The 17,877-nt window shown below is 43.6% G+C and overlaps 1 protein-coding gene across 5 annotated transcripts; it reads right to left on the reverse strand.

Annotated features, from left to right (window-relative positions):
• Window positions 1-707: 707 nt before the first annotated feature.
• LOC118210488 (scm-like with four MBT domains protein 1) lies at window positions 708-17,218 on the reverse strand. 5 transcript variants are annotated; one of them, XM_035386684.1, is made up of 23 exons: window positions 12,612-13,487; window positions 12,003-12,048; window positions 11,493-11,547; window positions 9,541-9,621; window positions 9,290-9,387; window positions 8,750-8,990; window positions 8,416-8,504; window positions 7,695-7,947; window positions 7,279-7,376; window positions 6,985-7,086; window positions 6,462-6,624; window positions 5,941-6,023; window positions 5,510-5,636; window positions 5,155-5,268; window positions 4,726-4,768; window positions 4,346-4,413; window positions 4,079-4,221; window positions 3,721-3,830; window positions 3,151-3,326; window positions 2,603-2,781; window positions 2,251-2,463; window positions 1,714-1,842; window positions 708-1,393 (listed from the first exon to the last, which is right to left on the reverse strand). In XM_035386684.1, the coding sequence occupies exons 4-23, from the start codon at window positions 9,563-9,565 to the stop codon at window positions 1,253-1,255; spliced, it is 2,595 nt and encodes an 864-aa protein (XP_035242575.1). In that variant the 5' UTR covers window positions 9,566-9,621; window positions 11,493-11,547; window positions 12,003-12,048; window positions 12,612-13,487; the 3' UTR covers window positions 708-1,252. The 5 variants fall into 5 exon arrangements, with proteins under 5 accessions (XP_035242575.1, XP_035242574.1, XP_035242576.1 ...); XM_035386683.1 differs by having other exon boundaries at window positions 11,999-12,048; XM_035386685.1 differs by lacking the exon at window positions 12,003-12,048.
• Between the last annotated feature and the right edge of the window lie 659 nt (window positions 17,219-17,877).

Below are 17,877 nucleotides of genomic sequence, written 5' to 3' on the forward strand. Positions count from 1 at the left end.
ACAACTATAAACATGATAAAAAAAACCCACCCACAAAATTCCTTAATGTACAGTTCTATACTTTGTGGGACACATTTTTTTTTCTAGACGTTGCGCTCCAGTTTTAGATTTGTAATGAACAATTCACACGTGGTTAAAGTGCTCTCAGCTTTTCTTGTTGAGTAACTTTATATATTTTGGTTTCACCATGCAGGAATTACACCACTTTTTATATGTAGTCCCCCATTTCAGGGCACAATAATGTTTGGTCGAATGGCTTTATAAGTGCTTCTGATTAGTTAGGTTTATAATTGCTTCTTTAGTGCAGGTATAAGAGAGCTTTCAGTATTTAGTCTTGATTCTAGGCTTCTGATTGCCTTTGGAGTCTGTTATTGGTGTTTAGCAACATGAAGACCAGAGTTGCGCTAATTTAAGTCAAGGAAGCCATTATGAGGCTGAGAAAAACGAAAAAACAAATCAAGAGACATAGAACAAACCCTAGGCTTACCAAAATCAACTTTTTGGAACATCATTAAGAAGAAAAAGAGCACTGGTGAGCTCAGTAATCGCAAACGGCTTGGTAGGCCAAAGAAGACCTCTACAGTTGATGACAGAAGAATTATCACCATAATAAAGAAAAACTGCCAAACATCTATCCAACAGATCAGAAACACTCTTCAGGAGGCAGGTGTGGATGTAATTTCTACATGGTGAAACCAAAGTGTATAAAAATATCCTTAAATAAAAGCTTTGAATGATCACTTTTAACCACATGTGAATTGTTTGATTACAAATCTAAAATTGTGGAGTACAGAGCCAAATCAAGAAATAAATATGTCTCTGTCCCAAATGTTATGGAGGCCACTGTATATACACCAGCTTATCAATCACACAGATACCCTCAACATTAGAAATGCCTCCTTCTCCAATAATATCTCCAATGTGGTACGATTATTGGAAGCAATACCAGCACCAGAGCCAGTATAATCAAAATTAAATACTGTGATCACTTCCTGTAGAGCCTGTTGAAGAGATCTACACCCTGAATCAGAGACAACCACCACTGAGAAACTAAAATGTTTCTGCTCCGGACAGATCAGCAACACAACTAAAAATGACAGAAATAAAGAGGTAGTATCGCACTGCCACTGATGACAGAGGTTTCTAGGTTCTATGGCACCGAATGTGGGTTCCAGTTTATGCACAGATGGGGAGCTAGTCCAGTTTCATGCAACGGGCCCAGTGGCATGTCTCGTTCCTGCCTCTACTGCCCTCAGCTGGCAAACTGCTGGTAGAATGCCAACTTGACTCTCTCAATGTGGTGGCACAGCTTGATCGCTGGGCCCAGCTTCAGGTCCATGCACTCTTGCACTGTAGGTAGGGTTAGCAGGAGTAGGGCCTGTCCATCTATCTCCTGAAAGCAAAGATACACTTACAGGCTTATGGAGCGTATTGTATTCATAGTTAGTGAACTCAAGACACACAACTGCTGTGAGGTATACAGCTAGACAGACAAACACAGTAACTGAGACAGGGCTTAACAGTCTGGCAATATTTGGGATATAAAAACATGCATATTCAGAGCTACTGTACTGACACTTTCAGCCAAGAAAGTGGAAAACGCATGTCTGCAAGAATGTGTGTTTTATTGTTAGTCCACCTATTTTGTATTTTATTTTCACTTGTGTGAGAGTGAATCAGAGGGCGTGCCCATACGTGCGGTTATGTCTGTACCTGATCAAAGAATATGCGCGCCAGTGGAGCGCAATCTGTGGTCCTGATGAAGCGCACCACATCTGCCACGCTCCACTCCAGCGGGCTGCTGTCCAAGTGCAGCTTCTGTGGCACCTCCCCCCGTAGGCTCTGGGACACACACAGTACAGAGCAGTTAAACACCCAAAAGACAGCGTAGCTGTGAAGCAGGGACACGACACATTCACCACGTTGCAATCACAGCACAGTTGCATAAAACAGACATGGCACAGTTAACCATCAGACATTACAGTTGCACAATACACAGACATAACAGTCACAAAGCAGCGCTGCAATACATTCACATTTCCGAGAGTCTGGAAACACAGACTGCACAGTCACACAACCGACAGTGCAGTCACACACCACAATGTTGTAACATCAGAAATAAGAAGTCATTGAAAAGAAACACTGCATGACTTGTGGCACACAGCCACCTTGGCACACAGGCTTTTGGTGCTCCCAGGGTATGGAAACAGTGTGGAAGTAGTAGAATAGAAGGAGTGTTTAGCGCATCACCTTGGGTGAGGGAGGCTGGTTCTCGTCATCAGAGTAGGAGGAGGAGTGGGCCTTGCGGCGGCGGGAGGGGCGGGGCTTCTCTGTGGGGGAGGGGGGCTGAGATTTCCTCTCGGAGACTTCCGAGTCGTCCTGCTGTTCATCCTGCAGCCCGGAACTAGAGTCTTCACTCAGGAAGTCTTCCTCATCCAGGTCTTCCTCATCCTCACCACTGCCCTGTGGGGGAGGGGAGGGGGTGAGTAAACTCTGTCTCTGTATGTGTATGTTTTTGGTGGAAGTGGATATGTATATGTGTGTGAGAGCGTGTGGGCATGTTTTTGTTTATCTGTGTCTATCCTTTATCTGGGTGCAGTACCTGTGGTGAGCCAGCAGGAGTGCTGTCAAGCGAGGCTGAGGAGCGTTTCTTCTTGTGGACGAAGAAGTGTTTCCTTCTCTTCCTCCTCCTTCCTGGCCTCTTCATCCCTCCCTCCAGATTGGTGTGGCCCCCCGGTGGGCGTCCAACAGGCTTGCTCTTCTTTTTACCATAGTAATGTGCTATAGTAAACACAAAAATATCCTTAAGGAAATACAACCCTCAAAACAAGCACAGAAAACTCAACACCATAAACGTACAGACTGCTTCTATGAAATGAACTGGACAGCCAGTGGCCTGAAACTGGGCTGGTCATAGGAGAGTGGCTTCAACAGATGGGGTGTGTCCACCTTATCCCATCTTATTGGATTGTGAAGCTTCACCGCCTTTTTATATTTTATTTTCCATAAGGAACATTACCCTCGCACACACACACAGGTTACTGCATGATACTGAAGGGCGGGTTTACACCATGGTTATCAGTGGTGCCGTGTGTATCTCGTGAACAACAGGATATGTGCAACTGACATAAAGACAGCACTGGTACTGACTGTATTTGGTCTTGGTTAGAACAGAGCAGTTCTCGGAACATTGCTCCAGGACCATCCGTGGTCCAAACAGGTTTGGGCAGCACTCAAGCTTCATGCAGGTCTTCCTGCAGAACTCAGCCACCTGGTCTGCTGTGCGCACAATGTCCACTGTGGCCCGGTAGCTCTTTCCCTTGTATCTGTAGGACAAAACCACACGGCATAGAACAGCTCAGGCCAGCACAAGTTATATTGTCCAGGTTTGGTGCACCTGAGAGCTTATGCAGCCCTGCATCTTAATGTAAACGGTAAACCCAGTATTGCATTATGCCACTGGCAAAACAGTCTTGTGATCTGTAATAGGAGCCTACCAATAAGACATTTTACACAATGTCTGAGTTCTGCATAATAAAGTACAAAACAGCAATACATGGTAAATGGCAACACAAAAGGGTTCAGTACTGCAGATCAGCACAGTTGAGGTCTACAGTGGCTCAGTAAGGTTTACTGCAGTCGGCACAGTTGAGGTTTGCTGGATCACTGTGGTTCAGAACTACTACACGGCAGGGCTCAGTATAAAAACGTTTCTCTCACTTGGCCTTGAGCGCCTCCCCCTGGCCATGCCAGCGTGCCTCCTCATCCAGCTGCAGCTCCCGCAGCACACGGCTTGGCTTGTAGGCAGCGTTAATCAGGAGCGTCAGCACCTGGGGACGGAGCGACAGAATGATGTGCGAGAGAAAAGGGAAGACAGCGAGTGAGGAAGTGTTAGAAGTTTGGGAAGGGGAGACGAAAGAAAACAGATGAATAGAGAAAGACGGGAAAAGCAAAGCGTGTAGCACGGGGAAGAGAGACAGGAAGGGAGTGAGGAAGGATGACATCACTAAAAAGTCGAAGTGCGTAAATCCACTTTGTCGTGAAGCACAGTTTCAGTCCAGTCCAATCCTCCTCTCACCTCCTTCAGTACTAAGACACAGTTTCCAGGCCCAACGCACTGTGGCAGCTCAGCGATGCGACCCTTGTTCAGGTATGGCCCGGAGAAACAGCGGTGGTTGAAGTAGATCTTGGGGCAGCTGTACTTTCCATTCCCTGCTCCTGCTGTGCCAGAAACCCAAAGCACAGAACCAGCTAGAGCATGCTGCAATGTGTTCATCATTTCTACTGACATGGAATAAATGAGGAAAATAAGGTCTATGTGGGCATGTGCAGGACCAACACTCACCGTTCTCTGATTGGCTGTTCACCTGCTGTTTCAGAGCATCAGGAAGTGAAGCCCTTGGCAGAGTCCTGCTGTAGAGTGAGAAAATGAGACCTCAGACCAGTGGGGACTGCAAAAATGGTTACAAAGACAAGTCTAAAACAAACACTTCCAGGGGAAGAAATGAGAGCGATAACAGGCCCAGGGGACCTCTAGAGTGCCTTTCCACCCACACGACTGAGAAATACTAGAAAGAAATAACTGTGACTGTTGGACAAAATTGGCCAGCCAAATCATTTTTCCTTTTGGCAATACATTTATTCACGGTAGATCTCCCCCCGTCCCGCGACGCACATTGAAAAGCATGCAGAGTATTTATTCCCTTCTGTGTCTGTAATACTTACTGTTTAGCTGGCTGGACCACTGCTACCTTCCTCTGCTTCTGAACTGCAAAGGCATGTTAAACTGATGATTAATGGCAGCAACTTTATACATATCATTCATTCCACATGCAGCCAACTTACAGTACGTACAGTACATACAAGTGCACATCTTTCAGATTCTGTTGCATTTATATCAGCACACAATTGGATTTTTACCATGGAAATGACCAACACATCACTTTTTTCAAACATAGATGCTTTAATGGTGACCAGTATTCATCCCATCGGTATTTCATCCATTTATCTATTTAATTGATATATTTTGATAATTTTGGGCAACTCATTAGCATGGTGAAGGGAAAACTGGTTTGAGCAGAGAGGGACCTGTAAAGCAGGAAATACTTGTGTATCATCTGTGTAGTTATACGGCGCCTCCCTTTCAGGACTGACCTGGGGGCTTACGGGGGTGTCGGAGGGAGTAGCCATTGGTCTCACACCAGCTGACAGGAAATATATCCATGGAGTCCACGTGGGTAATCAGTTCTGGAACAGACTGCTTCAACCCTGGCCAAAGAACAGACAGATGCAGATGACACAAACACACACACTGGCAGTGCAGTCATCACAATAATCTTGTGTAGATCCCACAGTTCGGTATTTATATACGTCTCATTTCCACTCGCTATGCTTTTCTCTTTGCTTTAACATGGTAGAACAGCCACAACATTGTAGCCTTGTAACAGTGACCCACAGGCAAAGTTGGCCTGTGTTGCAGAAAAAATGTCTACTTCACTGCCACACTCACCTTCCAGTCGAAGCCAGATGTGTTGACCTCTGACCCTGGTGACAGTTGCCACGTGGATGTGTTCTGGGGAGAGTGGGTTCACTGCCTCCAGCTTCATTGATACCCTAAAATCATGATCATACTGCTCCTGAGAGACAGAGAAAGAGAGATGGTGAGAAAGAGAGAGAGAGATGTTTTTACACAAAGAATTCAATGCAAATAAAACATTTAATGCAACTGAAGCAAGCTGAATTGAATGAGGCAGATTTATGTTTAGCACATGGTCATGTCATACTACCATCCCATTCTCTGAGCATTCCACATTAAGAAGGTTATTTGTAAAGAATCACCTGAAAGTCACTGTGTACAGATAGTGTAGAATCATACTTTGTAAGTCAGTGTATTGTCTGCTGGTATTTGAGCCCCCTACTGCGTCTGTCCGTCTGACTTACAGTGGGGAAGCAGTTTTGGGGTGCAGCCTCTGCTCCGCACTGTTTCAGGTAATCTGCCCAGTCAAAGTCCTGCCCCTGGTATCCTGCACCACCCACACACACAAACACACACACACACACCACAAGCAACAAACAGAGACACTTGTTAGATGGTAAAACAAAAAAGTATTCAGCACAGCTGAATGATGTGGACTGCAGCTTATGAAACTAGGTCCTATTAGTGATGCTATTCACCCAAAATTTAAAATAATGGAAACAAAATTTATTGCTTGGCAGTTTTGGAATTCAAGTTTAAAAGTACACTCATCTGTTAAGCTCCTCCAGTTATTATTGCTGTGCTGATTACTAGAACATTGCATACTTCATATCTCATTTGATGTTTGTGTATTCCAGTCAGTTTTGCACTAAACAGTGCTAATGTCTAGTCTGCTCATGTGGTTGTGATCATCCTTATTTACGTGTATCTGCACCTGCCTGCTGTGGCATTGTAAATGCACCCAACAATGTCCTGGGAATCTGACCTGGAGGGGGGCTGAGCTGTACCCCGTTTTTGAGGCTCCACTGCACTGGGAAGATCCCAATGCTGTCCCGGTGACACAGAAAGGAGGGGCCACGACCCCCTGTGACCCTCGTTTCCTCTTGGAGATCATCCATAGTTACCAAGAAGTACTGGTCACTGAACACCTGTACAAGACAAACAGAATATGACATATGATATTTTACATAAACAGCCGGGCCACTGCCACCAGAGAAAAGACTTATGTTTTTACCATCATATTTCACCTAATTATGCAAATTAAATAGAAAGTTAGTTCACAAACTTGCAGTTATAAACCACTAGCCACAAAATAGCCATAGCAATTATTCACTCAATCAAAACTCCAGTTTCAATGAATCCACTGTATGGGCAGGCTCATCCAATCAGAGCTTAGGATGAGGTGGGAACTGTAGGGATTACTGGGTAAATAGTGGGGGGCTGAGGACGAACTGAGAGGGATATACTATAAGACAGGGGGCATGTGTTAGAGAGTGGGTGGCAGTTACCTTGGTGACAGTTGCCGGACTGATACAGAAAGGAGCGGCAGGATCCACAGCCTCCAGCTTCATCCCCTCAGTGAAGGAGTGAGCACAGATGGCCTGCTGGTCCTGCACAAATTCAGCCACAGCGTCAGAGTCCACACCCATCCAAAACATGTCCAAAAAAAGCACAAGACAGAAAGCAGAAGAGAGAAAGAGAACAGCTAGAGAAAGAGAGAAGGGAATGGAGCTGGACAGGGGAGAGTTAGCTGGAGAAAGAGAAAGCGAAAGAGACAGCAGGAGATAGTCAGCAGGCTGTACCTTGAAGAGCTCCTCGGTGATGTCGCTATCCTGCGTTTGATTTGTGATCCTCTGCCGAACCTCATCCCACTCGGCCTCGCTGCACAGACTACGCAGTGCTGGAGAACAGAGAAGCGCCCATTTAGCACAGGTAACATAGCACACGCTTAATAGCCACAGCACGTCACACATCCTACGCGTGCAAAACTCCAGGAATGGAACAACGCACGCAAACATAAAACATGTCAGCTTTCCAAAAGTCTGAAAACCTAATAAACTACAACTGATTTACAGACCGACACCGTGACAATTCATTCTTAACAATTCAGCTTCTCTGATTAGTTTAACCACCGTTAATGTGCCGTGTGGCCTTTTCATACCCTATACCATAGGTAGAAAGCACACATGTATAGTGTATGTGTAGCCCTCACACTGACCAACAGGGGGAGATAGTGTGCATCCATGCTCTTTGGCCCAGCCTGGGGGGTGAAGGAAGGGGTGCAGGTAGAAGAGCCAGAGAGTGGCCTGCTTTTGGGGCAACCCCTCTGTGCCAGCGTAGCGGAGACGCAGTCGTCCCCCAACATTTTCCTCGATGTTGGCCACGCACGCCGTACTAGCGTCCTCACGGTCCTGCAGCTCCACACTCAAACCCGCAGCCAGAAGGTCCAGAGGGTTCTTGCCCCTGTGTGGCTGAGAGAAAGAGGGTGGCGGTAAGACAGTGATCAGTACACAGGGACAGGGCTCCACTGTGTCCTGAGTCCCTGGTCATTCTCTAATCACCACTGGTCTGAATTACTGAGGTCTACTATCATGTTTGGAGGGATTTTTGGCTGTGTGGCAAAGAGGTTAAGGGGTTAGCATTGTAATCTGAAGGTTGCAGGTTAGACTGAAAGTCTAGCTCTGTTCTTGTCTAATGCACAATAAATACCTGTATTGATTCAGGGATTACTTAGCCATATGGAAAAATGTGATAATATGGCTGTCCATATCACCCTAAGTAAGGGCGTCTGCTCATGTAAAATTGTAATTCTTTCCAAAATCATCTATCTCATGGCTTCATGTGAATGGCCTGAGTCAGTGGCCACCCAAAACCCGGTCTCTCACCCACATTCCTGTCTCACATACACAGCCCTGTACAAAATGGCCCCTCTCATTTACCCCCTCCAGCAAGTTGGCAGGTGCACTACAGCCCTCTGACAGAGACTTCTTCAGAAGGGCTTCCAAGTCCTCATGCTTCTCACGGACACCTGAGGAGGGCCATAAAAAGCATGTGTCACAGGGCTGAATAAAGCACAAGCACAATCTCTAACTGACTTTAAAATGTTAAAAAAATTACTAATCTGCTGTCAACAATCTACATTGGCCAGGTCACACAAACATCTCAAAAGCAGTTCCAAACTGGGGCCTGGGGGCACCTAGGGTCTTTAGTAAAATTCGGGAAAAAAACCATACTTTTGAGAATGCAAACTAAATACTAAATATCTTAGCTCACCGTCGGGAGGTCTCATTTCTCGTCCATGCTGCTGGCTCCAGCCAACAGGGTGCAGGTCAGCAGTCATGATGTCACACCAGAAGTCTGCCCGGCGGTCGTCGTGGTAACCCTCATAACGCAGCAGCAGCAGCTGCCCGCAAGTGGTGATGATAGTGGCTACCCAGAAGCCCTCAGGCTCGCCCTTCACAGACACCTCCAGCTTCATGCCCGGCGCGAGGCCCGTCTGCAAGCTCAGGTCAACCTGGAGGGCACAGGGGGCAGGGCTCATTATTACAGCCCACTACTGGCCCCACCTTCAGCGGACAGGAGGGTGGAGTGCAGGGCTAAGGACCACCTGTATTGTTTCAGAACCAATCTCAGCAGTACAGCTGTGAAAAGTACAGACTAAATTCATGTTCATTCTGTTAGTTTTGCAAAACCCACTGAAAAAAAGTCTGATAAGACTCAAATTTTGGTGCAATCGACATTCCTGATCAAGTGATGAATGTAATCAATCGTGGCTGATTAGTGTGGGCATGTGTGCAGGAACATGGGCCTCACATGTTTGAAGGCATGGTGGGGTACAGCTGTGGCCCCTTCCTCCTCCAGATACTCATCCCAGTTGAACTCGGAGTCATCCTGCCCAGAGCCTGTGTCTTCTGTGAAATGAACACAGAACATCTCACTGACTGCACTGTGTTATACCATTATTATAATCTACAGACACTCATATAATCAATACAGCCTACCCTTTCAGTTCACCTGCACATAAGCACTAACACAAGGAAAGTCAAACAAATATTTGAACTAACCAGAATCCAGCGGCTCATGGTTCATGGTGGCACCCAATGATGATCACTGCGTGCAGCTCCAGGCTAGAAACGCCCCCTCCTCTAGAAGAGCACAGGACACAGGAATAGGAATACACACAAAGCCATCCTCACAAACTCCATGGTGTCCCCCCAGGTATTAAAGGCCGAGGCACTGCGCCTCCACAAACATCAGAGAAAAATCAATATAGCCTCAGACTCAGCAGGGCTGTAAAGGGAAACAATTTTGTGGCATTTGCAATTAAAAATGTACTGTGCTACCATTAAACTTATTCCTATCGCAACTGTTTGACAAGTTGTTTGGTTCATTTGAGTTTTATCACTATTAATATCAAATCTCAGAACTCAGTTCAACAGTTTCTCTTCTAATATGAACAATGGGTTGCATTAATGGAGAAGTATTTTGAACTGTCAGTATCATTTTGTGACATGCCCCATGAACAGCGAGACTTTAGAACGAATTCCCACCTTACACTGCAAGAGATGGCAACTTTTGAGCAGTAGGACAATGTCTGTCAGTTAGCTAGTTTTTAAAAAAAACTAAGGGTTTACTGGGTGTAGTTCATATTGCCTTTTTTATTGTATTAAATCGAAAATATAGCACTTTCTTTAAAAAATCGTAATTTTGGCAGGGCTACTTTTTGAAATTAACTTCATTATTTTCGTAATTGAAAATAATGACTCTAAAGATTACGATTATAATAATGACTGCTAAAATTCACACCAGGACAAAAATGGTCATGATTTATTTGTTCATTGAATTAAAAAAATAATTTCAAGAAATACCTGATATTTCTCTTAAAAACCTGGTAGCACTGAAACAAGTACAGAGGAGCAGGAGGCCCACTTACAGAGAATGACCAACTGAGTTTACATACAGCCTAGTGTCTATATGCTTGAATACTGATGGCCCAGATGTAACCAGATGGAATGATACAGTTTATACTGTACCATTCAGTTTTTCAATAGAATAATTTTCAGGCAGTTATGACTTTTACATGAATGGTTTCATATACATGATGTTTTGTTGCCCTGATGTCCACCTCCAGTACTTTTCATCATCTGTATCCAACTTGCACAATAGGACTCTTGCAAGACACGAGAACTGGTTAAATGACTGAATCAGAGAGAGGGTAGAAAATAATAGAACTGATGAAGACAATGGCACTCATCCAATACACCGTTCCCATTTCTGCATCATCCACCAGGTGTCCTTACATTCTGATGTGTCCCCAGTGTTTCGCAAATCAGCGATCACAGAACAGACACTCCGTCTCATATAAGCACCCTTGTGTTCCATAAAGGACCTACGCACTATCTGTGCGCTTCCGCAGAACAACAAAAACATTACCACCCAGGTACAGGTCCCTGCCGCTTCATTCTAATGGAAAATGCTACAGGGTTGAGATCTATACGCAGATGGGTGCACATGCACTGCAGAGAGCAACAACTGCTTCCTGCATTCCATGCTGATGCAGGTGACAGCAGTTTCTGAATAAATAACAACCTGTTGGGAACCCACAAGCCCAAAGCACCATACACACAACAGGTGTGTGTGTGTGTGTGTGTATGTGTGTGTGCCTGCACGTATGTGTGTGTGTGTGTGTGTGTGAGAGAGAGAGAGAGAGAGAGAGTGTGTGAGAGAGAATGCATACAGAAAATAGACCAAACCTAATCCGGAACATATGGTTTGCATTCATGGTGATCCCCAAATTTCAAGTACACAGCTCTACAGGTGCTTTTAAAAATGAGTGCGAGCATAGCAAACAAAGAGCTGATGGAGGAAGACAGGGAATGAGTGTGAGAGACAGAGATAAAGCAAAAGAAACCAGACAAGAGAGATTAGACTACTAGAAGAGAGGGGGATAGCAAGCACAGGCTTGGGGAAAGGAGTGTTTTTGTCTGGTATTATTTGAACACAGAGGAATACTTACAAATAGGCCTAATTTGAGTGCAATACTGCTCTTGAAAAACCATGCGTACTTTAACCTGCAGAAATATAACATGCTTCTTGTTGACCACTCTTTAGCATTTTTCTGTGTTATGATTTACAGCACAGTGTACATGCTAAAAACAGTTCAGGAAATTACCACATATTACCACAGTTTTTTAAGCCTGATGTTGAAATAAAATTGCAAGCCTATAGTGCTTTCTATTCTCCTCATATGGAGCATAAAGATGCAGAATATTTCAGCTGCTCTCATGATATCCACAGCACATATTTTGTCATAATGAGTAGTACATCCCTTTGTACAGCAACAATTTCATCCAGCAACCACAAAGTTTTATGTAAATAAAAAGACATAAAACCAATGCATGCTTTTGGGGGCATCTGGTACCCCATACCCCACACAACAGCAAGTAAAAAGGGGGTGGGACGCCATCCATCCCTGATCCCCCACCCCCCCTCTACACTCACCCACCCTCCCTCCACACTCACCCACCCTATTCCCACTTCAATGCAGCCCTTTGAGGGGGTTCTGTGCATTTCTGAAACCAGAAACAGAGGGGCATGACCCCAGAATCTCCACAGAGGACCATCACACTAATCAGTATTATTTACCCTCACTCACTGAACACAACACAAATAAACACACACGCACACACACATGCACACACACTTTTGTAAAGTAATCGATCGATATAGTGAAATTAAATGTGCTTTGTTTCTCTCTCCCAAGCCATATACTCCTTAGGAATATTGGCAACTGTTAATTATTTTTAGTCCACATAAAACACTGATACTTGTACCACTTGTGAAATATACACATTTTCTGGAAAATGCTATTCACAATATGTTATTCACAATCTCAGTAATCATTCCCTCTGAAACAATGAACTGGAACCCTACCATTAAGAACAATCCACTTGTACAACTCTCACTAAATACAGCATCAATCTAACCACACACACACACACACACAGCGTGGTCTAAACACATTCAGATGGGCTGTCAAGCTGTCTTTGTGAGCGCTGATGTCTTTATTAATGGCGAGACGAGCGGCAGACAGCTCTGCTGCCAGCTGCTCATTCACTCTGCCTTTCCCACTCACCCTGGATTAGGAGCGCCAGCACACCCAGAGTCTCATTGTGCTGAATGTCACACGCTGGAAGGCCAGGTCCCAGCTCAAGACAAACAGGGGGGAAAAGAGCAGCACAGCACAGACAAAGGCATCCTCCGGGCAAGAATGACTCAGTCACATCTGATTCAACCATCCATTTAATTACTGAAAAAGCACAACTCTGAAAAGGCCTGGCCGATATGTTCTCATAAAGCCCAATTATGCGTAATTCATTGTAATACACTGGCACATCCAATGCACTTATTCAGGAATGCTTAAAGCACATTTCAGCATGTTATTCCAATATACCGCTAGATATTTTACTGACGGTTTCATAACTCGCTCATGGACACAATGGCAGTGTATCCCCGGGAATAAAACCTATGAACCTGATGGATACAAGTCCTCTTACTGGTACTAGTGCAATGTACCTGTACAAATATATGTTTTATGAAAATGAATTCCCATACTGGGGGAGGAAAACTCAAGAGTTCAGAGCTATCTCTAAATCAGGTGCTCAGAGCGAAGAGCTTCCAGGACTTTGCACATCAGTAGCTGGCCCCTCCACCACCCAGACTGCACCGAGACAGGAAGATTAACAAACTACCCCAGCTGGCAGAGAGGCCGCCTCACTAAAGCAGAGCAATAAGCGCACTTCTTTCACTCTCTCAGACACTGTGCCCCTCTCCTGTTTCATTTATACATGCATATGCGTGTATTATATACAGTGTAGTGAAAGAGTATTTGCCCCCTTCCGGACTTCCTCAGTTTATCACACAGAATGGTTTCAGATCTTTAGACCAAACATAATATTACACTAAGGGAACCTTAGTAAACACAAAACACATTAAATTAAATTTTTTCATTTATTTAATGAAACAAGTTATCAAACCCATGTCACCCATGTGAAAAAGTAATCTTCCCCTCAATTACTCAATCAACCAATGAACCAAAATTAATTCATAACTACATTCAGCAAATTGATTGCAGCCAGCCCTGTTGAATCTAAGAATCACTCATATTGAACCTTACCATCAGAGTGAAGTAGTCACCACAAAGTTTCTACAAGTACATTACGTCACGATCAAAGGAAATTCCAGAAGAAATTAGAAAAAAAGTTGTTGAAATATATTGGTTTGGAAAGGGCTACAAAGCCACTTCCTAGACTCAGAGACCCCACCGAACCACAGTGAGAGCCATTATCTCCAATTGGAGAACACTTGAAAATGTGTGAATCTTCCCAGGGTGTAGGGACAACTCATCCAGGAAGTCACAAAGAGTCCAGACAAACATCCAAAGAACTATAGCCCTCTCTAGCCTCAGCTAAGGTGAGCGTTCATGACTCCAAAATTGAAAAGAGAGTGCATAAAAATGGGATTCATGGGAGAGGCAGAAACCACTACTAACAAAGAAAAACATCATTGCTTGTCTCACATTTTCCAAAAAAACTCATGGATGATCCTCAGGTCTTTTGGGATACTGTTCTATGGACAGATGAGTCAAACGTGGTGGTGGTAGTGCGATGGCGTAGGGACGCTTTGCTGCCTCGAGACCAGGACAACTTGCCATTATTAAAGGAACCGTGAATTCTACTCTGTACCAGAAAATTCTTATTCTGTCCATTTGATGAAGTTGAAGTGTAATTGGGCATGTAACAAGTACAATGATCCAAAATACAAAAATAGGTCCACATTTTAATGGCTGAAAAGAAACAAAATTTTAGTTTTTGAGTGGCCTAATCAAAATCCTGACTTGAACCCAATGCAGATGACGTGGCCGGACCTGAAACAAGCAGTTCACGCTCAAAAACCTGCCTGTTTGTCTGAACTGAAGCAGTTGCACAAAGAAGAGTGGCCTAAAATTCCTCCACAACAATATGAAAGACTGATATCACATTATATGAAGCGTTTGGCTTCAGTTATTGCTGATAAAGGTGGTGCAACCACTTAAGTTTAAGGGGGCAATAACATTTTCACATGGGTGATATGGGTGTTTGAAAACTTTTTTCATTAAGTAAATGAAATAATAATTTAGAAAATGTGTTTTGTATGCACACAGGTTCCCTTTGTCTAATATTTCATTTTGACTAAACCATTCGGTGTGACAAATACACAATAATAGAGGAAATCAGGAAGGGAGCAAATATTTTTTTCACAGCACTGTATATATACATGTATATAAATAAACACACACATATAGAAACACAGACACAGACTCAGACACACACACATGCGCACACACACACACAAACACACACTTCTTCATTACTGACAACATCACTGAGCATCAAAATAAACATTTATTATTTGGCAAAAGCAGTACCACTCTGTACCCCCAAGAAAACAGCATATTTGTCTGTTACTACAAAACAGGCAGACTAGGGAAGAGATTCTTATGAGAACAGCGAGTAAGGCACTTCTAAAACACACATAAGAATTGGTCATGTGCAATTTTTCTTTATAAGGAAATGCAGTAACACTGAAGTGTTGAATAATAACATTTCTGCCTTTCTGTAGAGAATGACCTCTACGTAGTCTGCTGTCTTTTGACCAAAACAGCTACCTTAGGTGAACAACATAACAAAACGGAAATACATAGACATACAATACATACACACATAACACACTGCACAGTTACTCCATTATTTAGAACAGAGGTGACAAGGAAAGGCTTTAGGATCAACACAGAGAATGCACAGGAGTGACAGGTTAGGCAAACAAATGCTGCAGACTTCAGGAGAATTTGTATTTATGACGAATTGATCATGAAACAGTGCTCCTAGCCATAGACAGAAATAGTATAATAATTAGTCATAGAGAAAAATAGTATATTTGTGTCAAGAGACATAACGTTAGGCCATCCTAAGATTATTATTATGCCCACAATGATCAAATGAATTCCTGAGGCCTGTGCGTGTTGGAATTTTTGGGTGAAGTGTCTAGAAAACAAACTGGAGCTGTCGATTGAAGTATGGCTAAATCTGCATACCATATCACCACACTCATGCTGACATCAATTTATGGCCAGGCACCCTCCAATGCTCTCATGAAACCGAACAGGTGTTGCTTGCCCTCCGCACTCGCGGTCGAGGTCATCTTTGAGCAATGATGTGGTAAGGGGACTATGAACTGACTTAAATCCACATTTTGAATAATGATGCTCGTCTGATTTTGATATAAAGCAGACCATAACATCATGTGTGTGTAAAATTCGCAAACCCTTTGCAATATGATCACAATCCAATTACAGTAAATCGTATAACACTACAAACTTACATCTATATTAAACCGACGCTTCCCTTCTGAACGAATTGAACAAATGCATCGAGTGTTTCTGCAAGGAATCATCACGTAACCTGTCTAGTTTATGTGCCCACCCTCGTGCTCAGCATGCCATATCTTGAGAGTGTGCACAGGGGACCGATGCCACCACTCAACCGCACTCGTGCCAGACCAGTGAAAGAACCAGCAAGATTCTGAAAATGTATTTCGCAATTTCAGGACGGATTCCGGGATTGAACTACCGCAAATAAGCCTGTCTTATGTTACATAATTTGGGTGTAAACATCGTCGAGCTCGCTACAGTAACAGGGAAAATAACTGTATGATATGCTTATGTTGCGACTTTAAGATGTATCATACACGCGCATGTCTTTGGGCAGCATTCCGCATAGCAAATTAAGATAGGCCTAAGCACACATAAGAATTAGAGTTCATATGTCCATTGGTTTAAGTAAAAAAATACAAAATTACAAAACAACACAAAGAGACAGTATGTGCAGGGCTTAATACGGTTTCAAGCTTGGATCATCGTCTTTAAGAGTCAGCTAGGTCGCCTGTCGACACACGGCAATATCGGGCTATAGCCTATATTTGGCTAGCTACTAAATAATATCAGTATGTAATGTAATGTCAGGTCCCAAGAACACGCTCCAATTGGCCAACTTTCAAATCAGGGGAGCGATTACTAGCTATTGGTTCATCGAATGCTAAAAAGAAAAGCCATAAAGCGAGATCTCCCAAAACACATTTCGTATTAAAACATTCGGGACAGTTTGTGCACAGCACTAAGTACGAATCCCTGTCCAGCGCGGCTATGCTGCTTCAGTTTCAGTACACCGTGTCCACCGCTTGTGACCAAGTTACTGAAACGTCAGAGCTTGTGCTATGCAATAGGGACACTTATGCTCGAGGGTGCCCAGTCTAGCTTTTTAGAAGCAGGAAAAAGGATCCAGGCAGTACAAATAAACACAAAAACACGTTCATCCGTTAGCACAGGTTATGAACTACTTAAGTAGTTTGTCCTTAAATGCGTATCTCACCTGTTCTGAGTTTTTCCACGTCGATTTCAGATGCAGTCTCCGTCTGCCTTTTCGTTCAGTCTCATTCCAATATGGCACGTTCCGTCATTGCGCATGCTCGGTCGCCGAAATACACACACTTTTCTTTGCCGGGGTCGCAGAAAAAGCCTTCGTTTTCGCGCGGCGGAAGACTTACTACAGTCAGTTAGACACAAATTGCATTAGTAAGGCCGTGTGTTATCCAAGGAAGGGAAAATAAACTCTCTAATTTTATTGGGGTGGTTAAACTCTAGTGTGATCGATACAGACGGAAGCAATCTGTTTGCAACGAAACGTGGACTTTGCTATTAGGACGCATTCAAAGATACACACAATTATGTAAATTACTGGGAATGGATATAGATACTACATATGTAATAGGCTACCATACTGACACGTTTACATTTTTTCCCCAAATAAATCACAAATCTTAATTTTAAAAGCAAATTCACATTCAAGTTGTAATTTCTCAGAATTGAAAAGGAATGCACGTTTCCATTCAAATAATTGTTTTCATGGTATAAAGTGAATGTAGCATACGATGCAAATATTATTTACAAGACAATGGAAGGTAATGCCTATATTTTTTCTGAAAGTCGCACCATGTTTGAAGTGAAACAGCGCGCCGAAATGGCCAATTATTTGAAAACACTTGTGTAAATTACCGATGTAAAAAATAATTCGGCTGCATGATTTTCAAGCACTTCATGAGTATGAGCTCTTTAGTGCGGTGACCCTGCACGATTCAGCTTCAGAAATGTATGGATGTTGTATGCTACCGAGCAGCAGCGTTTCTTTCCGGTCGGTATTGTAGCCGAACACTCTTGGGCAACGTGGATTGCTGAAGTTTTGTTTTACATTTACATTTTACACCGCCTGAAATAAAAGATGTATAGGATTACAGGCTACAGTGAGCTC

Source organism: Anguilla anguilla, chromosome 13, assembly GCF_013347855.1.
Source record: "Anguilla anguilla isolate fAngAng1 chromosome 13, fAngAng1.pri, whole genome shotgun sequence".
In the NCBI taxonomy this organism is placed as follows: Eukaryota; Metazoa; Chordata; class Actinopteri; order Anguilliformes; family Anguillidae; genus Anguilla; species Anguilla anguilla.